General features: G+C 37.7%; 2 protein-coding genes across 9 annotated transcripts in view; one reads left to right on the top strand and one right to left on the bottom strand.

The window, feature by feature from the left end:
- Window positions 1-21,756, bottom strand: part of rpl35 (ribosomal protein L35) — a 657,733-nt gene that overhangs the window by 11,052 nt on the left and 624,925 nt on the right. The window lies entirely within an intron of this gene.
- Window positions 134-21,528, top strand: prodha (proline dehydrogenase (oxidase) 1a). Its single transcript, XM_007233973.4, has 14 exons — window positions 134-635; window positions 1,899-2,107; window positions 6,926-6,960; window positions 8,923-9,072; window positions 9,194-9,258; window positions 9,373-9,489; window positions 10,260-10,339; window positions 10,466-10,547; window positions 10,657-10,749; window positions 15,863-16,009; window positions 16,983-17,158; window positions 18,128-18,226; window positions 18,378-18,466; window positions 18,930-21,528. Exons 1-14 carry the CDS (start codon window positions 153-155, stop codon window positions 19,118-19,120), a joined length of 2,016 nt encoding a protein of 671 aa, XP_007234035.3. The 5' UTR covers window positions 134-152; the 3' UTR covers window positions 19,121-21,528.

Below are 21,756 nucleotides of genomic sequence, written 5' to 3'. Positions count from 1 at the left end.
ATTTAAATATATAATCAGAAGGCACGACTTCTCCGCCAATCCTCATTCGCTACGCTGTATATATTTAAATATATTATCAGAAGGCACGACTCCTCCGCCAATGCCGTTTCGCAATGTGGAATATATTTGCACCTAATTACAGGCTCGCATGAATGAGCATCGCGAAACTTCCTCCCGCGCGCTCAGACTCCCTCAGACATCCCCCTCTCTCTCAGTCTCTCTCTCCTCTCAGTCTCCCTCTCTCTCCGCGGTTTATTATATATTCAGTAAAGTATCTTTCTTGTGTTTTAGTAAAGATGTCTTACACCAGAGTTTTGCCGTCCCTCGCTCGGCTGAAGTGCGAGAACCTGGTCAGTTTGAAACTGGCGGCGAGGCGCTGCCGCTCCACCGCGGCTTCACGCCGCCCGCAGGACGAGAAGCCGGAGGAGGCGCGGCTGGAGCCGGCGTGCACGCTGCTGGAGAAGCCCTGCGATGTGGACCTGATCAAAGCCCACCCGGACCGGACCACCGCCATTTCAGTCGATTTCGACAACACACACGAAGCGTACCGGAGTAAAGACACGCTGGAGCTGCTCAGGAGTCTGCTGGTCTTCAAACTCTGCACTTTTGACTACCTCGTTGATAAAAATAAGGAGGTAAATTCGCTTCGCTTCCTGTTCGATTTTTTGTTCCACCTTAAATGATGTAACAGATACACACTGTGGAACCCACACCATTTAAGGTGGAACGGAAAATGTAAGTTAAAACTCTTAAGATTCAACTGAGACTTTTCTTTAATAATTAGAAGTTCTCATTTTAATTGAATATATATAATAATTAATCATACAGCAATGTTTCGTTCTTTTTTACTTTAAAATGTTCAATTTATCGCAAAAATCTCCCAAAATATCCGAGACGATAAAAATCTCCATATCGTGATATTGTGATACGCTTGAAAGCTGTCTATTGTGTTTGTTTTGCTTTTTACTATATTTATTTTTAATTGTTTGTTTGCAGTTTACTTGCACTAAAAATACTATAACTTACTTTAGTTTTGTGGTAGATGACTTTTTTATTTTTTATTTTGTTATACAATTATTATATTATAAGGTACAAAGTCAGGTATTTTAATCAAAACTTGTTACTACTCATGAAAATAGAATGTATTTTCTATTGAATGTAAGAAACTTAACGTTATGTACTAAACTTTAATATTTATTTTGTTTCATTGGCACATTTATTTTATTTTATTTTATTTTTTTATATTTTTCTATTGAAAAAATGTCCTGAAATAATGTGATAAAACTTTTAGGCCCATATCACTCACCCCTATTGGTAGAGCTAGACAACATGGACACATTTCATATCACAATATGTTTCTTAATTTCCAAAATCAATGTAAACAAAGTAAAAGTCACTGAAAATTGCCAAGGCTCCCAAAATGAATATCTGTACTGACCAGCTTTGAATTAAATTGCTAATTCAGTAATAAGATGAGTCAGCGAGAGATCTTGTAAATAATGTTGACTGAAGTATCATATCACTGTTATTGAAATAATTTCTATCTTGATATATATATTGATACTGAAATATTTTTTGCTCAAATATGTAAATATGTTAATTTAATGCTGTAATGTGGTAAATAGTTATCATTTGCCAGAATAATATAAAAAGTCTGCACCAGTCCCCTCCATGGCCTTCTAAGGTCTAATTCTATTCCTAATGCAAAACTAAAAAGACACTAAAAACACTTAAAAGGATACTAATAAGAGTACTGACTCTTGTATCCTTTCTGCAGTAGGCAGATTATCATGTCGTGGCTCTAACACTGCTACTGACTACTCTCATCACGACTATAAAAATAAGAGCCAAGCCATCCTGTACCCATCGATTTATTTTATCCCATTATCTTTCTACAGCTAATGGACCTGAGTAAAAAGATCCTCGGTCAGCGTATGTTCGAGAAGCTGATGAAGATGACTTTCTATGGGCAGTTTGTGGCGGGAGAAGACCAGGACTCCATCAAGCCCCTCATGGAGAAGAACCAGGCTTTTGGTGTGGGGTCGGTTCTGGACTACAGTGTGGAGGAAGACCTTACACAGGAAGAGGCAGAGAAAAAAGAGATGGAGTGAGTTAATTAGTTTGGATAATTTTACTGATTTTTGTACAGTTCCGTTGTTGGCATAAAACCAGAGACACTGCATGGATATGCAGTCTTCTTTGATGGCAAAAACTAAATAATAAGTAAAAAAATATATTGCAAATTTATTGATTAACTGCATACAAACCACTTCGCATGGCTTCTAAAAGTGTTGAGCTCTGCTCTGGTTGAATGTGCCGTGTGTAAAGATGGCATCATCTATAAATGACTGCGTCACAAAACCAGCATGGGTATGTAATCCCACGCCTGTGCTATTTACATGTGTTTATGAGACATTAGAAATGTGTTTGATTTCATACAACTTATCCTAATTAGAAATAATACAATACCAATTGTTTATGCCCAATTCTAAAATGTTACGTTTTTTTGATAATGGATCAAATTTGCCAATACTGATATCAATCCAGACTTTTTCCGTCTTTTAAACCAAGCTGTTCCTGAGATGCTACCATATTAGCGGTAGGCTGGCAAAACAAAATACATAGCGTGTTATAACCTTAATATATTCAGATATTTTGCAATAAGTGTGTTATGACTAATTCCTAACAAAGTATTTTTGAAGTGTATAAATAAGTGCACATAACTGTCATTATACGGATGTTTCCAAAAATTAAACTAAAGCGTTTTATTTTCGTGCTATTTAGCAACAGAACTAAGTTTTTGTCTGGATTTTTTATTACTAAAGTATTTAAACATACAATACATAAAATATTACAAACTAAACAAAGTAGGTAATAACTTAATAAAAAATATACTATAAACCAAGTGTTGGGGGGCGATATGGCCCTAAAATAATATCACATCATATTTTGTGTTATCCTCGCAATAATGATAAATATTAACAAAATTGCATACAATATGATATGGCACAGCCCTAACTCAGATATTTAAAAATACAAGAGTTATATCAGATTTGTTACATAAGTCAATGATCCAGAATGTCATGCTGCTAATAATGCCTTCCTAATACCGCCATATATCCTGGATTAAAGTAAAATAAAAATACTGGACAGATATAATCTGTCTCTAGTAGCTACATAATGGGAAATAAGAGCAGTGTGAATTTTTATTTTGCTAAAAACAGCAGAAAATGAGTACGCTGGTGTGATAATTGTGTTATTGTCGTGATAATTACAAATACTGCAAACTGTATGTTATTACTGTAATATCTAAACTTATTATTAATTAGTTGTTATTAGTAGTTTTATTAGCAGTCAAATCAACCTTTATTTGATTTGATTTATAACTTCGAAATACTACAATAGAAGTTTACAATTACTGTATTTTAAAAATGCTATAAATTAAATTTGTTAATGTAATACTCCTAAATACTGCAAACACTTTTAAATACACAAATTACTTAATTTTTTTATTTTAAATGGTACAGCAAAAACTCACCTACTTGAGTATAAGTGCTTAAAAATATAAAAATAATAACTCCCTTCTTAAATTTTGTAGTGTTTAACACATCTAGTCAATTCTATTCACAAATTAAAATTTTAAGTCCCATACTTTATTTTAACAGTCTGAACAGAGTTTGTTTTTGTTTTGTTTGTGGTATTAGTTAGCTGCAGCATTCATATTTAGAATCATGTGGCCCTGATCTCAAGTCTCTGCTGATGCCGTATGTTCTCTGTACATCTTCCTATAGCTGGTATTTGCTGAACATGGTTCTGAAGGTGACACAACACTGCTCCTGCCGCTCAGAGATGTTCTGTGACGCTGTCTCAGTTCAGTTCACTGAGTTTCATCATTTGCTGGACTGTCCTTTAATGTCCTGCCCTTTAAAACTGATTCCAAACACAGTCACAGACCACAGTCCTAGCAGCGCAGCCTCGTGTGCCTGAAAACCTGCCTGCATTTTTTGGCCACGGAAATGGAAACTATGTGTAGCTCCTTGCTCCTGATTGGTGTGTTGGGCCAAGTCCCCCCCTATTTGATTGGCTGGTTTCAAATGAGTGTGTTTACACCCCCCACACGCCTCTCTGCTTGGAAACCTGGTCACATGAGAGTGAGAGGGAGTGCACACACACACACCCTGAGGGAACAGTGCAGGTTATATAAGAAGGTCTATGTAAGACGAGATGTGCTGCATTCAACTCTGTTTTCCTGTGGGCACTGTATAAAACTGTGCAGTCCAGCATGAGGATGTTGCAGTGTGTGTGTGTCTGAGAGAGAGATGCTTGTGATTAAATTTATTTAGGGAATAATCTTCTAGGAATTAGCAAGTACTAGAACAAAATAATTTTCTTTTATGTAAATTTCAAGCATCATCAACCAGTTTAGCTGGTCGTAGCTTTTGGGAAATATCCCTCAGGCTACAACAGAGTCACAAACTGTTCTAACAGATTCCCTCACATGTCCTAACTTCCAGTAGTCAAGTGAAGGTTTATTGGACCTTTACAAAATTCTTTAAAGTTACTCATCTCTATAAGATCTTTCTAAAGACAAGCCTTGACTTCCCAAAGCAAAGGAGAGCAAAATGAGTCAACATGAAGAAAATCGTACCAATAAATAAATATGCTTAAAATGCTAAAATTGCTTTTCATTAGCAATGCACTGAAAAAAACAATCCAAAACAAAGCAAATTTAAACATTTGACAGAATACTGTACACTAAACACGCTTTTTTGCAGATTTTCATTTATTTTGCCACTTTTTACACTACTGGTTAAATGACATCCAAAACTACATTTAAATTTTTTTATTGAAAATCTTAATATTTTTTAATATCCCAGCATACAAACCAGTAAAGTACAAAACATTTGTTTCAGCACAACAGTTGTAAAGTAAGTTGTAGCTCATATATTTTAGCTGGAAATAATTTTTTATCAGTTTGTAAAGGTAGTAAATGGAGACTGAGTGATTGCTATATTTTCATTTCATTTATTTGAGTGTTAAAATAAACTTAAGCCTGCTTTTTCTTAGCCCTCCCTTCCAGCTCCCTCCCACACTCCCTGCATTTAACACAGCAGCTTTCTGTAGCACTGCTAGGGGCTGGGAAAGGGGGGTGTGGGTGGATTGAGTAGTGTCATTTTCAGCTTAATCATTTCAGTTGCTCATTTTTATTCCTTCAAGAACCATGATTATCAGAAATAGTGTAAAGAAAACTAATTTGTTAAACAACTTTTACATCATTTATTATATTAGGTTAGAGGCATTAGGAATCTTTACATCACAATTGAATGGTTTCTTACCATTTCATAGGATCTTTACCCTGATACATTCTCTTGATATATAGGTTTGAATCCAATTTAAAATACCATTACATTCACCCATCTCTTTTTTAAACATAGTTCTTTATGGTTCTTCTATAGAATCTCCCAAAGAACCATCTGAAACACCTTCATTGTAAAATTGTAGTGCCTGTAGTGAAAGATGTGAGGTTCTGCACTGAAGGGTGGTGCTGTTTTAAGTGGTCTTATCAGAGCTTATCTTCTGTTCTCAAACACGGCCAGCCTGTGCTCTGTTCTAAAGAAAGCTTGGAGACATAGAGAGCTGGAAAATTACACACTTTTGGTCAAAAAGGGGCAGGTAATGGTGGTGCCAAGTGATTTGATGTTATTATTGTAGGATCTGCCCAGATGCAAGGGTCAGTGTAACTGTGTTCCTTTTAGACTTTAAAGGATCCAAAATTGTTGAAGGCCAGCTCTAGAGAAATGTGCAATGTGTAATATCAGATATCTGCATCTGCCCAGAATTTCCACATTGGTACATTCCTAATCATAACCCTTGATTCATGGAACTTATTGTTTCGCCAGGTTCTTGCCAATACACAGCTCTAATTTTTAAAGTATTAAGTCTCTGAGAAATGCCATGTCACTCTATGAGATGAAAATGGAAAAAATGATCTGCTATCGGTATCAGTAGATTTTCAGGCAATATATATATGTTTTTGGCCGATACTTCTGTAATTTGATTGTATTTTTTGTATTGTAAAACTTATTTTACGAGAGTTCTACTTTAACTGTATGGATAAATTGATACAAGTTGCTTACAGTTGTACATTATTATCTGGTGACCCAGTGCTGCCCTCCACAGTTTGATTAATTCCACAGTCTGAGACAGCCAAGAATAATGCAGGACTATTAGACACTTTAAATACAGTTTAAATAAGTTTAAATAAGTTGGAAGTTAGTTTAGGAAGAGACTGTGGGCTGAGTGTGTAAACACTGGAGGCGGATTAGTTTACTCTCTGTGTAAGAAAATACTAGCGTGAACTAGACTGGACCAGCCAGAGCTAACCGGCTCAGACTGGGCTGCTGTCCTGGTGCCTCATATTGGCAGTGGACAGGGATCTTTATTTTATAAGTGTAGTAGGCAGATTGTGAGTGTGAGTCTGTGTGTGTCTATTTATTATAGTACCTGTGCTGGCATCTTTGTTGTATTTGGCTGTAAGGTATTTAAATGGATTTGGTATTTACTGATTTACATCATTAAGTTCCTCAGATTTAGGGATATAGGGTAGCTTAATGAATGTAATCATTTTAAACAAAATTCAGCATTAAGGTTCTTGGATTGGTTCAGTATTGGCCCAGTACCCTCTGTTCAAGTACTATCTGCTAATACTCAGCATTAAGATAGTTGGATTGGATTAGGTACTCAGATAAGATACCAGATAGGATATGAAAAATATCAGCATTAAGGTACTTGAATCAGATCAGAATTGGTCCATGATTGGCTGGTACTCAGATTGAATCAGACATCCCTTCAGTAGAGCTTTTCAATGTTATATTTACAGACTTTTCCTCTACTTAATCATCTCTTTCTCTTTGTGTTTCTCTAGGTCCTGTGTTTCGGAGGCTGAAAAGGAAAGTCATGGTACGTATCTTCTCTGTTTACTGCCATAATCAGCTGAGACACTGAGCACAATCACAACCATCATTCTGTTTGTTTATGGTTATGGATGGATACGGATCCTTGTAAAATCTTAACTGGGAACATTACAGTGTAATAGAGGACAGGGAGCATCCATTCGGAAGCATCCACTCCATTTAATGAGGTTAATCTGTTTCTAGTGCAGCACTTTTTTTATAGTCCCTGACGGATTAGTGAATTTCTTTAGAGCTTTAACTGCAGTTTAACTCATTTTTCTGTTGCTTAATATCGATATTAAGGCCATTTCAAAGACCATGTTGCATAATGTTAACCAATTAAACTCTGTCATTAAGTTTATTTTTATTTTTACAAGAGCAATAGTGAGGTCAGGCTTATTCACTAATTTAGTGAATACCAGAAATTATGTATTTATTGTTTGGCTTAAATAAATAGAGTATATTAATAGCTGAGTAGGATCGAGGCCGGATCACGTTCTCATCACAAGCAAACCGCTGCAGACTTCGTTTGGGACCTCCACTAGCTGGTCTCGGTGCAGTTCTTTTGATCCTTTCTGCTCAATCAAACTGCACTAAGGGTACAAACCAACCAGAGTTCGTTTTAACCGTACCAAATAGTGCTGTGTCAAAACGCTGAATAAGTAAATAATAGGCTTGTAAGGGTCTACACAGGTCTACACTGTATGGTCAAAAAATTGTGTAAACCTTGCTGTAAAGAGAATTGCATTCAGCTATATTAGTGTGCATCAGTGTGGTCAGTCACTGATGTTAGATGACTAGTTCTGCTACTTATCCCAAAGGCACTGGATGGATTTCCATATGTGTGTGTATTACCAGACTGAAGCGGACAGGTGAGCTTCAGCAAAGCAGAGACACCAAATTTAACTCTGCAGACTCATACATTCACAGGGACGTGCATATCATTTGCCAGCAGTCAGTAAAAGTGTAGAGTACACTGATATTCCTTTTTTAAGCTGTAGCTTTTTGTGCTCGTCATGGTGTTCAGATTTAATCACTTTAATGACTCATTATACGATAGGTTAGATTTTAAAGTTGGAATCACCGGTGTTCACAAAAACCCATTCATTAATCCCTTTTTAATGAGCTTGTCTCATTATTTTGCAGATTTGTCAGGCTCCCACAGTGATTTTAAAGTTTTTTTAAAACACAGACACAACAATTCAGTCTTCTAAGTGAAGGATGTTGTGGCTGTTTACCACCGAAGCTAAAGAATTCTGCACTGACATGTGGGATATACCTGTGGGGCCTTCTGCATGAAATGTGAATTTGATTTCTGTCAGTTGCTTGTCCGGCCAATTCTATCCAGACACCACACAATCATTACCCACCCATTGCACTGTCCTCTGTGGGTGGTAATGGCTTCTGTGATGTATCCTTTTGTGACTTTATGACTTTTGGAATTTATATTTGAAAGGATTCCCTCATTTGTCTCTTTTTTTCAAATTTTTCCCATTTTCTCCCCAATTTACATGGCCAATTACCCAACCCACTCATTAGGACTCCCCATATCACTAGTAATGCCCCAACACACCAGGAGGGCGAAGACTAACACATGCTTCCTCCGATACATGTGGAGCCAGCCGTCGCTTCTTTTCGAGCTGCTGCTGATGCATCAGCTCACAGACGCCCTGTGCTGCGGACATCACCGTAGGAGTGATGTGGGGAGAGAACGCCATCTACCCACCCAGAGGAAGCAAGACCAATTTTGCTCCCTCTGAGCGCCATTGATGGCAAAGCTGCATGAGCAGGGGTTCGAACCTGCAATCTCCCGCTCATAGTGGCAGCGCTTTAGTCGCTGGACCACTCGGCGCCCCCCCCATTTGTTTCTTAATTGATTAAATGATGTAATTATTGGCCAATCATGGTTGATTGGTGTGGGATTTCTACTCATGATATTCACAGAAGCCTCTGATTGGGTGTTGTGCAGGTATTGATCACCGTGAGAAGAAGTACAAGGCTCATCGGCAGTTTGGTGACCGACGAGGGGGTGTGATCAGCGCCCGCACATATTTCTACGCTGATGAGGCTAAATGTGATCATCACATGGAGACCTTTATCAAATGCATAAAAGCCTGTGGTAAGTTTGGGCTGGACGGCGCTGAGCACATTTTTTATTGTCTTTTAGACTGAATGACAATCTAGTTTTATTCTGATCATGTGGTTATTTATTTATTTGTTGGGGTGTTTGTCTGTTGCAGCTGGAAGCTCAGTGGACGGATTCTCAGCCATTAAGATGACTGCTCTGGGTCGACCTCAGTTCTTGGTAATTGACCATTAAATCAAAATTGTACACCTTTCAAATACTAATAGTTTGTATATAGTAGTATTTCCTAACAACTGTGTTATACTGATGGTTTCCTTTTATTTCTCCACTCAGCTCCAGTTCTCAGAAGTACTGGTGAAATGGAGAAGGTTTTTCAGCCTGCTGGCTGCTCAGCAGGGGAAGGAGGGCATGGCTGTGCTGGAGCAGAAACTCGAGCTTGAGCAGCTACAGGTATCTTACCCAATTCTATATAATCTTTCACAAGCCTTTATAATCTTTTACAAAATATTTTAGTCTCTTTATTTTCGTGTATTTTTTATAAGAATTAGCAAATCTGTTGTTTTTAGCCTTCATAAAATATTGATAGCCAGTACCTATTGATTATTTTTTCAGTAGCCAGTTAATTATTAAGTTATTAAACCTAATGTAGAAACTAGGGTGAATTATTTGGTAACTGTTTGCTTTAAGATAAAAGAGAAGATAACAGTTTATTAATCCCTGAGGGGAAATTAGTATCCAGCACCTCAATATAAACAATATAAACTATGATACTTTGCAAATAAATATCATGTATTCATAACAGGAAGTTAATATATACAGTATAAACATAAAAAACACACAGCGCCTACCTGAAAGCCAATTATAGCATTTATTTTTAGAGGCCCTCAGGGTTCTATTATACGACCTATTAAACTGATGTTAAATTACCGGTTACTTAAAACTAGCCAAAAAATATTTTCCTAACTAGAAAAATCTCTTGAAAAAACTGTGTAGTCCAAGACTATGCTTAGTCCCTGTCTGGGAAACTGCCCCATAAGGTCTTAGGTACTGATTAGTACACATTTGACATTCAGCATTTTATACTTCTAGAAAAATGTAAACATTTGTTTAACAATTCAAGATCAGATTTTTGAATTGTCAGTTAAATAGTTTGTTTGCAGATTTATGCAAACAAGTAGTTGACCTTTTTTTTGTTGACATTTGTGTGCTTTTGCCTGTAGGACAGTTTGACCAAACTGGGTGTTGGAGCCAAGCATGACATTGAAAACTGGTTTACTGGAGAGAAATTGGGCTCATCTGGGTAAAACACCTTTCTGAAATCTTTCAGCAATCACTGTTAATTACCAGACAGTAATTAACTGTCCACTTTTATTGGACTGGTTTGGATTCTAAGTTTGTTTGTTTGTGTGTCTATTTGTCTGTGCAGCACAATTGACTTGCTGGATTGGAACAGCCTCATCAATGACAGAACAAAAATCTCCAACCTGCTGGTGGTGCCCAACGTAGAGGTAGATGCAAATTTCACACTTCATTACATACAGGTTTTATTTGCCCTGGTTACTTTGAACTGTTTTTTTACTAAGTGTCACTAAGTGTATTCTTTACTTCTCTGTCTAGACCGGTCACCTGGAGCCTCTTTTGAGTCGGTTTACTGATGAGGAGGAGAGGCAGATGAAGAGAATGCTGCAGCGGATGGATGTCTTGGCTAAGGTACCCCAGAACACAAGGCTAAACAAAAAAAGCCTTGATCTTAAGCCCTATCCGGACGGGATCAGTTTCTCAGGGGGACATCTGTGAAAAATATTTAACACTTGTACTCAGTGCTAAAATTCTTATATCTGGACTGCAATTGAAAAAAAACGGAGGACCAGTGAGTTTTTTGGCTCTCTTAGTCACATAATATCGCATTCAGTAGCTCCTCCATTTCCACTCGCTGTTGTGTTTATGGGACCTGAATGGAGCCCAGTGTGTAGTTACGGTGCGTGGCAGTGGAGATATAGCTATTTTATTAAACATAAGGTGACGAAACTCAGAGATGGGACTAAAATTACTGGAAGACCACGGAGTTTAACAAAAAACAGCAGATAATTCTACCTGTAATTTTCTCTGAGGACTTCTCAGAAAAAAGGTTGCTTAAGGTTCAATGGCTGCTTACCATGCAACATTTATGACTTTTAGGATCTTCTAAAATATTTTGGTGCCAAACACCATCCCCAGAGTATGTTGTGCACTGTACAATAAGGAACAATGGTGGTCATTATGTTTTGCCTCATCAGTGACTTTGAAAGCACTCAATAATCTGTTCATTATTTGATTACTGCAGAAATCTAGTTGTTCTAATAGTAGTGGTGTAAACAACATGTTGAGATGCTCAGGTTTTAAATTAAATTAAGAGAGCTGGATTTTAGCGGATTTAGTAATCAGAGTAATCATGACATAACACTTTCTGAGTGATGCAGGAACTGCAGGATTTAAATAATCCTAATTTTTATCTAAACTGTGTCAAAAAAAGGTGTAGCATGAAGTTTGGATTTTACATGTTGTTCATGTCATGTCTTATTCTGTGAGTTTATTAGCTTGTTGCAAAGCAAGGATCTGATTATTGTCAAACTCCATTTTCTGATTACTCAAGTTCATGCTAACGTGTTAAATAAATGACTGGCAAACTATTTTCTGTGGTAATCAGATTATAAAGTGCATGTACAGTAATTGTACTCACTATGGTATGATATGCTGTGATGAATACTGTCAATAGTTAAACCCATCACTTAGATGTAATAGTAAAATACACAGGCTAAATCTAGAGAGCTGAAGGTTCACAGTGCTCTGAGTGTCTGGTCAAGCTCTAAAGGTGCAACATTGCAGCTTTGTTTGCTGTATTGATATTTTAATGGCTGATGGTGACGTTGAGAGTTGAGAAAGCTCTCGGACATGTCATTTCATCTCTGCCTCATCTGATGAGGTTTTATTTGTGCAAAGTTGCTACTCCAGACTCCAACTCCTTTCCCAACATGTTCTGTAGTTCAACACGTACGACAATTGATTTCCTATTAAGGGACAGGGAAACTGTGACCATGCAGTTGTGAAATAGTCTAGACTAGTGTTTCAGGTTTTGAGGTTTTACTTCATTTGTGTAATTGTTGACAATGACCCTTTGTGGAGCAGTTGCTCTGTAAGGACCTGGTGATCAAACAGAGCCAGTTGTTAGAGTTACAGTCTGACGCACTGAGTGTGTGCGTGTGTCTGGAATGTTTGCACATTGAAGCTGCTGGTTCCAGACAGATAAGCTTACTGAAACAAGTGATTTGGGATAGCCATAGCCTTGACCAACTACATCGGTGTAACCCAGAATGTGTGTGTAATTTTTATCATCAGGAGAATGATTTAACATTTACTGGAAATATCTTCATGTGACATGATGGGCTGATTGAGTCACATGAGATTCCTTTATGTTTCCCTGTTTCCATTTTATATGAGTTTTTTTGTACCTGGTAATCATTCAGTTCAGTGTGAGACCATTCACACAAAGTTCAAGCTTGTTAAGTGAAGGACTGTAGAGTTGGCTGTTTTTTTGTTTATTTCTTCTGTTTTATGACCCAAGCTTTTGTCTGGATGTAATTCTTATGGTTGTACTATAGTTGTTATCACCTATTTCATGTGACTGTGTCTGTATTCTTATTTTTTAGTGCTGTACCTATATGAGAATGTCGGCCAAGTCTGATGTCCATAAGATTTGACTCTAAGATGAGTTCTCAGTTTGTGGGGTGTGAGTCTTGAGCTGAAAGTGGACTTTTTTGAGGATACAGTCAGAATTGAGCCTTGAGTTTTGAGTTTGAGGTGCAAGTTGTGCTCTAAGCCTCTTGGATTTGAGTCTGAACCAGTTGTGTTTCTGGGGTTTGAATCCAATTTGAGTCTGGAGTTTGAATGAAAGTCCCTGAGGTTTGAATCTAACTAGAGGTTCTGGGTTAAGTCCAAATTACATTTCTGGGGTTTGAGTCAGAATCAAGTTTCTTGAATTTAAATCTAGTCAAGACTTGGGTTTGAATCAGAATGGAATTTCTTGCATTAGAGACCTTGCGGACTAAATCCAAATCCATGAGTCTCTGGGGTTTGAATGTATGCTGTGACTCTGGGAGTTGAATATGGGTCGAGGTTCTGAGGGTTGTATCCCAGATGAATTTCTGGAGTTCAAATAAATGTCTCTGGGGTTTGAGGCTTAGTCAAATCCCTAGGGTTTGAATTTGACTAAAGGTTATGGGGCTGAGTCAGAGTTAAATTTCTGGGATTTAAGTCAAGTTTCTTTAGTTTGAATCTTAGTTGTTCTCTGGGGTCAAGACTTGGGTTTGAATCAGAATGGAATTTCTTACATTGGAAACTGAGTTGAGTCTCTTGGATTTGAGTCTGAATCGAGTTTCTGTGGTTTGAATTTGAGTTGAGTCTCAAGGAGTTTCTGGAGTTTCTATCCAAGTTGAGTTTCTGTGGATTTAATCCAAATTATGTCTCTGGGGTTTAAATGTGTGCTGTGTTTCTGGGTGTTAAATATGAGTTAAGGTTCTGAGGTTTGTATACCAGTTGAATTTCTGGAGTTGAATTGAGTCTCTAGGGTTTGAGTCTGACTAGAGGTTTGAATTAGTTGTTTTTCTGGGGTCAAGCCTCGGGTTTAAATCAGAATGGAGTCTTTTGGATTTGAGTCTGAGTGGAGTGTCTGCAGTGTGCATGTGAGTTGAGTCTCAAGGTTCCGGAGTGTGTATCCCAGTTGAGTTTCTGGGGATTGAATCAAAATTGAGTCTCTGGCTTTTGATTGTGTGCTGTGTCTCTAGGTTGTATAGCATTTGAGTTTCTGGAGTTTGAATTGAGTCTGAATGGCATTTCTTGAATTTAAGACTGAGTTCAGTTTTTCAAATTTAAATCTGAATATACATTTAGGTTGAGTTATTCGGGTTTGAGTCTCTGAGGTGCAATCCTTAGCGTGTTCTTTTAAGAGAGTGTGATGTTTGAGATTTAGTTGAGTCTCTGTGGTGCGAGTTGTAGTTTATATTTAGTTTAGTCTCATTATTAACTGCAGGAACTTAGTTGTGCCAAAATAAATGACAAAAAATGGTCAAGTTCGACATCTTAAAGTATTGGTAAATGGTAACGTATTTGTCTTCTTGTGTGTGTATGTGTGTGTGTTCAGCCCTGTGTGTGATAATGGTTGTTTTTTAGGTCAGCACTTCAGGTGCTTTTAACCTGGCTCAGCTGTTACTGTGGAGACTCTGGCTGATGAATTAAGATGAATGAACTGGAAAATACCATATGTCTTGTTTGATCCGAGTATCTTGCTGGATGAGTGTCATTTCTCTTAGGACAGCGTTTAACGGTTCTTTACTAAAGGCTGCTATTCTATATGCAACCACGACAACACAAAGAACCCTTGGAATGGTGATTTTCTGGTCAAATGTAGTCTCCGGTCCAGTTTCACAACTGCGTCTGGATCAGATACTAAAGCTGTCGATGTGAGTAAAGTGTGTATTCAGATCACTGGAGCAGAGTAGTTGGGCAACCATGGTATGCAAAAAAAGCTGGAGTGACAATGCTGAGCCCAATGTCCCCTACACTCCCCCTACAGTTTAGAGTGGTTTAAAGAAACTTCAGGAAACATTTGTTTTCAAAAAAACGTTTTATTAAACGTTCCTCAAAACTCCTCAAGATATTCTGGCTAATTAATGGATGTGTTCAGCTCTTTCAGTCATTTCAGTGTAATAGTGTGTTGGTGCTGAGGCAGCTGATGACTTTAGTTTGGCTTGTGTTAAAACAGATCCACCGCTCTGATGCCTCTGGCCCTCTGTGGCGGATATTGGCAGTGAAATGAAGTCATGCCTGAATGCGTCGGTGCTCAATTGTGTTTACATTCTCTGCTCAAATTTGCACTCTGTAATGATGAGCATGTTACATAACTCCATATAACAGATGGAGTGCAGTGTGAGTTTGTGGGGCTTAATGGGCGGAGATATGTAAATAAATTGGTTGTTTTCAGAGTCTAGGTATTAGTAGGAAAAAAGGCAGATTTTTCTTTATGCAAAAGATTTGGCACCCTGGTCAGATTTTGTGTACACTTATAAATACGTATTAATCAGTCGCATTCTCTACAGATAAAAACATTTTTGTAACATCATGGAACAGCATAGCAACAGCTTAGCGAACACATAGCAACCACTTGGGAGATCATAGCAACTACCTAGCAACTACATTGTACCAATGTGGAGCATCATAGCAACTATCTAGGACACCAAAGCAGTTGCCTAGCAACTCTATGGCACCCATATGGAAAAGCTTAGGAAACCACCACGCAACCCCATAGCAACCACATGGAAGACCAGCTGGTTTAACAACCACAGCTTCCACTTGCAATGAGCATAGCAAACCATTAAGCAACACAATTGCAGCCATTTTTAAGAGCCTAGCATCTGCCTAGCAACTCCATTGCAATAATCTAGCAACATGCTGTATAAGTATTACTTTAGTTAGACAATCCCTTTGAATATTTTTTTCTATATTTATTTTGAGATTTAATTTGAGGTTTTTTTCTACCCCATCTCCAAAGAAATCTAATCTGTGTAATTCAGGACCGCAGGGTGTTTGTTACTGGGCTCAGATGTTCAAATGTCTCAGGAACTGGAGTTGAACAAACAAGCTGCCTGATGGGGGGTGAAGATGCTGTGTGGTCTTCATTGTGTGTGTTTTTTGTTGCATGCTGAGGTTATTGAGAAAAAGTACACATTACATAACTGTACTCTCTCTCTCTCTCTCTGCCCCCTCCTGCCTCTCTGTATGTGTTTTACAGCACGCAGTAGAAAATGGGGTGAGACTGATGGTGGACGCTGAGCAGACATATTTCCAGCCGGCAATCAGCAGACTGACCCTGGAGATGCAGAGAATCTTCAACACACACAAACCCATCATCTTCAACACCTACCAGTGTTATTTAAAAGTATGACTCACACACATGCGCACAAACATTTGAGTGCCACAGTATTTTTTGTGTATAAATACTGTACTAGTCAAAACCCTCTGTCTTCTCAATGTTTTTCTGTATTTATTTATTGAATGCATTTTCTACATTATATATTAATTTTAAATACATTGAAACAATTAAGGGACACAAATAGAATTACTTACTGAACAAAAAAAGTGTGTGGCCTCCACAATCCCAACTAAGATCAGTGATTTGGGATGAGCTGGGGCATCTCAGCATGAAGGAAAAGCAGCAGATATTATTTAGCACCTCCAGGAACTCCTTAAAGATGCTGAGAAAACTATTCCAGGTGACTCTACCTCATGAAGACAATGAGATTAAAATACCAAGAGTGTGCAGATCTGTTCTCAAAGCTAAATATGGTTTATATACCATTTTTGTTTACTAAATAATTTTGCATGTGTTCCTGTACAGCTTCAGAGTCTTCAACATCATTAAAATGTATAAAAAGTAAAAAAATATATAATGTGGCTGATGCACAAAAATTGTGTATATATATTTTTTTTTAAAAGCATCACTCTTCACTAAAACTACAACTGTCAGGTTTAAATTGTGTCAAAAATTAAGCAACAAAACAGTTTTTAGTATGGCAACAATGAAATACAAAAATATTGGGACATCAACTCATTACGGCTACAAGAGTTTTTTGCATGGCTAGCTTGTTTCTATACACCTGTGACAACAGGACTAAATGAAACACCTGAATTCAATGATCAATTAGTGTCCCAATACTTTTGTCCATATAGTGTATACATGTTAACAGTATTGTGATGCAGTTCTTGACAAAGACCAATACTGATGCAAATGACATAGTCCAGTTTGACCACAGAGAGTAAATGGGTGTGATCACTCTCTGTCCTTGTAAAGAATAGAGTAAAACCAGTTGCTGTAAAACTGGTTTGCCAATGGTGTGTGTTCCTTTGTGCAGGAAGCCTATGATAATGTGAGCGTGGATGTGGAGCTGTCCCGCCGTGAGGGCTGGTACTTTGGGGCCAAGCTGGTCCGCGGTGCATACATGCACCAGGAGAGGCAGAGAGCGGCTGAGATTGGCTATGAGGATCCCATCAACCCTGAATACGAGTCCACCAACAGGATGTACCACAGGTAGTACAGTTAAATACATAGATTTGGCACTTCTGTTCAGATGCGTTGAGACAGCAGAACAATGTTTGGACAGTATAGCAATTAATTTGATGACACTATAAGAACTACTTAGCAACAACATGCCTGTCCGCTAGCATCAGCAACAGTCTGCCAGTAACATAGTAGCCACATAGAAGGGTAGAGCAATCTTCCTTTAACCCTATAGCAACCACTTGATATTCAATAGTGTCTGCTTAAAAACAGCATTGTAACTGTTTAGAAAGGCATGGGAAGCTGGTAGCATTATCCTAGCAACCAGGTAAGCTGCACAATCACTCCATTGGGAATTGCACTTTTCTTATTTATTTAAAGGAGAAATCTGGTGTGAAAGTGACTTGGGGTGTAGTGAAAGATACGAGTTTAAACATTTGTTAAATAGCTGACCTCCAGCTTTCAAAAATACAGCGCATTTAGTTGATGTTCTCTTACATGCTACATTGTCCTCAAGGCTTCAGTACAAAACTAAGTTTAAACCAGGCCTGATAATGGGTGCCAAAAAGATGAGACATTCCATTTCTGTTGTGGGGAATTTTGCGTTGCCCCTGTGGACTCATTACCTTAGTGCAGTAATGGTTATAATTATGACTGTTTGCGTCTGGCTGGAATTGTCCGTGTGGACAGTCAAACAACTCTGGCACAAATCACCTCCGCATACAATTACCTACACAAATATCCTGCAAAGTCAGTGCAGCGTTCTTTAGATTCAATGGCCAATGGCAAAAGTCATGGGACACATACATGTCAGTGTATATGGTGATGCACTTACATTATGGTTACTGCAGGTTATATACTTTAACTAGGCTTTACAGCCATAAACATAAGGATCTTCTGAAAAAACTCCACATGAATAACAGCTATAGGGATCATTAACCTACAGTTTGAGCTGAGTAACAATGTGCAATGTCATGCTGAATGTTTGTGTGTTGTAAGGTGTCTGGAGTACATTCTGGAGGAAATCAGCCACAACAGGATGACCAATGTCATGGTGGCATCACATAATGAAGACACCGTCAAATTCACCCTGGAAAAGTAAGAGTCCTGTAAAAGAAGATCAACAAACAATCATTTCACAAAACAAAAAATAGGAACTATGTTGTTTTTTCCTTAATATCTGTGTTGTGAGTATTGGATATGTGCCTATGTGAGTTACACCTGTATAATATTATGTTTCTCCTGGCAGGATGAATGAGCTGGGACTCACCCCTGGGGAAAATAATGTCTTCTTTGGTCAGCTACTGGGCATGTGTGACCAGATCAGCTTCCCTCTTGGTGGGTTTGATTTTTTTGTTAAGAACCTAAATATTGTCTTCTGTAATACAAAAAATCTCTAAATTACACAGTATGTTTTTCACTGGAGAGTCTGTGGGTTTTGCCACATTTAATAAGTGTTCTAGGCATAACATTATTTAGGAAGTCACAATATGAAAGAATAAGAGTTTATGTGAAAAAAATAGTCAATTTATGCAGCATGTGAATGTGTGTGTATTTCAAGCACTGAACAGAGCTAGACTGTAGAACTGGAATTGGAATATAACTGGAATATAACATTTCTGAAATGGAGGGTAGAGCATTGTTTAAATATTTTATGCCCTGTGTTTAATCAAAACTCTATTTTTCTTCTTCTAGAAGCATGAGTTTTAAGTCTTTGTTGAGTTTTTGATTACATCTCAACCCAGCAGGTCTAAATAGATACTACTATTATTAAAGACAGCCTGTGTGTGTTTGTGTGCAGGTCAGGCTGGGTTTCCTGTCTACAAATACGTGCCGTACGGGCCAGTGAACGAGGTGATCCCATATCTGTGTCGCCGGGCACAGGAGAACCGTGGCTTCATGAAGGGTTCACAGCGAGAGCGCAGTCTGCTGTATAAGGAGCTCAAACGCCGTCTTTTCAATGGCCAGTTGTTCTACAAGCCTGTTTTCTAAGGAACTGCTCTGTAGACCACTGTACTATATATAATTCATCCATTTGCTATATAAAAAAAGTGTTTTAGGCTACATTTCTGAAGACCACCTTTCTATTATGGACTAGCCTATTGAAAAGCTGCTGTATGGATCATTTTCCTATTGGAAACTAGTCTACAATAGACCAGTCTGCTATTATAGACTAGCCTGCTTGACAGCTGCTTGACTGACCCATTTACCAAAATGCTGCTCTATTAATCTAGTATAGATTGGTCTTCTAGTATAGATAGGTATTGTCTAGCATAGAGAATCAAATGGATTTATCAACATATATAATAACTGGTTCTATAGACCTCTGTAGTCTTCTGTTGTATACCAATCTGCTGTAGGCTACTCATCTGTTTTAGACTAGACCACTTCAAATCTTTTTTACAGACCAGTCAGCTGTGGACCAGTCTGTTTTAGAGTAATCTGCCTTGAAGTTGCTCCACAGACCAGTCTACAGTAGATCAGTAGATTCTGTGGACTAATCTTCTTTTGTAGACCAGCCTTTTTAGCTCAGTCTGCAATTCTTCAGTAATCTGTTGTCTTGTTTTACATACTAGCTCACTTAAAAGCTGCTCTGTAGACCAGGCTATTGTTGATCAGTCTTTTATTCGGGCCTACTCTATTATAGATAGGTTTATTTAAATCTTTGTTCTGTACACCAGTTTGTGCCTTCTACAGACCGGTCTTTTATTGTGTAGACCACTCTGTTAAAATTGGTTGTATTGGCTGTAGACAAGTTGTTGGTTGTGGACAAGTCTGCTGTACAGGAGTCATATGTTGTTGAATACTTCTTTAGAACACCTTTTATTTTAGAATATACTGAGCTCCTTATGTAACAAGTCTGTTATTCACCAGTTAGTTTTCTGTTGCCTTTTATTATTGAATACACTTCTCAAAAAAATCTAGTCTACAATAGCCTAGACATGGTCTACTTTGATGCCACTCTAATGCAACATCTCTATGCAGTCACTTCTCTTCACAGCCTCTATAGTAGGGCTGATCACTCTTATCCATAATGGGATGCAGGTACCTCAGCCTTATTCTGGGCTACCTTCCCCCTCCATAAAACTGCACGACAGATGATCCTGATATCATCATACTCCACATTTAACTAACTAATATGGCGTGTCCAACACCTTCACGAGTCCCTGTATTAATGCAAACAGTGTTTTAACTGTTGTTCTTTATCTAATTACTCCAGCAGATGTGATTGAGTGATTTGCAAGTACAATACTGGGTACAGTAAGAGCTTGGGGCATACTGATTAGAGACTTGGCAAGGTGTCCTAGTCCTGAAGAGTTATTGTTTCGTGTCCCAACCATGAGAAATTTGCCAGGTTCACACGGTTCTGGGTCAGAGCTCAGCACAGAGTAGTTCAGGGTCATCACCCTCGTGCCTTAGAGTGAAAACTCAAGCCTCACTCTATTTTATTCAAACTGCTGATGTTTGGAAAGAGAGAGAATAATGAAAGGAGCATGAAATGATGAAATGAAATGAGCTTAAGAGGCTTTCCAGTCCCTGTGCTCTAAAGTACAGAACCTGGAGAACTGTCAGTCATTCCACTTGAATATAGCATGCCTACTCCAATCCCAAATACCCTCACCCCACCCACCACTGCCACCCCTGTGTATTTAGCAGTTTAAACTTATTTTTAAAAAATATTTTATTTTTCTTATTTATTTCTTTGGTGTTTTTCTTTTGCTTTCTATTTTTACATGAATGCCTGTTGAATTTCATGTTAAATATTTAATAATTTGCATCACAAAATGACCCATTTTGTCAAAGTTTTAACTTTGTAACTCCAAATATGACTTGTTTTTAAAATATTGAGGTAGTATAAAAAATATAATTTATATTCTGAAAATGACAAAAATGGTAGAGAAAGTATTTTTATTTACCATGTGTATTTAAAATGTAAGGTAACAAGTTGACATTTTGAGATAATCAGTCATATTCTGACCTGGCAGAAACATGTTACTTTATTTTTTTTTAACCCTTTCTGTGTAGGGGTGTGCATATGTGTGTTTACATGCAGTGGTTTAGCAGTTGTTAAAAATATTGATAATAGCTGCTCTGAGATTTTTCTTTTCAAATATATACATTAATAAAATATACATGCTCTTTGAACAGTGATGAATGTGAGCTTTTGGGTGAAGAAGGCTGAGAGAAAGGACCTATTCTTTTACTTTTATTTTTGTATTTTTTTCTGATGTTGAAGCTGAATATTGAAATGCTTATTGTATTTTGTATGTTTTTGTGTGTTTGAGGGAGAGAGAGTAGTCTGATGATTTATAATAGAATGACATGGAATTAATTTGCTGTAAAGAAGGATTGCTGTATGTGTAAACGTGTATAAAATAAATTGTATTAAAAAAACTAAATGCCTGTATCTGCAGTAGCTTTGGCTTTAACATATAGTAACAACATTGAGAATACTATGAAAGTTATGTTTCTGCAATCATTCATTTTATTAGCTACTTTAATTCATTCATAATTAAGTCATTCTTAGCACTGCGGGTACATTGGCATGGAGGTGGTGCTGCTAGAGTTTTTAAACACTGTGTTGAAAAGGACAAACTTATCTGGATATTTCTAGTTTGTGGGTTATT

This window comes from Astyanax mexicanus, chromosome 17 (genome assembly GCF_023375975.1).
Source record: "Astyanax mexicanus isolate ESR-SI-001 chromosome 17, AstMex3_surface, whole genome shotgun sequence".
NCBI lineage: Eukaryota > Metazoa > Chordata > Actinopteri > Characiformes > Acestrorhamphidae > Astyanax > Astyanax mexicanus.
This window is presented reverse-complemented; position numbering and strand designations above follow the sequence as displayed.

Excerpts from the sequence above, each read along its gene's own strand:
- prodha (XM_007233973.4), top strand. The coding sequence starts at position 153 with ATGAGCATCGCGAAACTTCCTCCCGCGCGCTCAGACTCCCTCAGACAT. Across the intron at positions 16,010-16,982 it reads CCTACCAGTGTTATTTAAAA|GAAGCCTATGATAATGTGAG; the intron begins GTATGACTCACA and ends TCCTTTGTGCAG. Across the intron at positions 18,227-18,377 it reads GTCAAATTCACCCTGGAAAA|GATGAATGAGCTGGGACTCA; the intron begins GTAAGAGTCCTG and ends TTCTCCTGGCAG.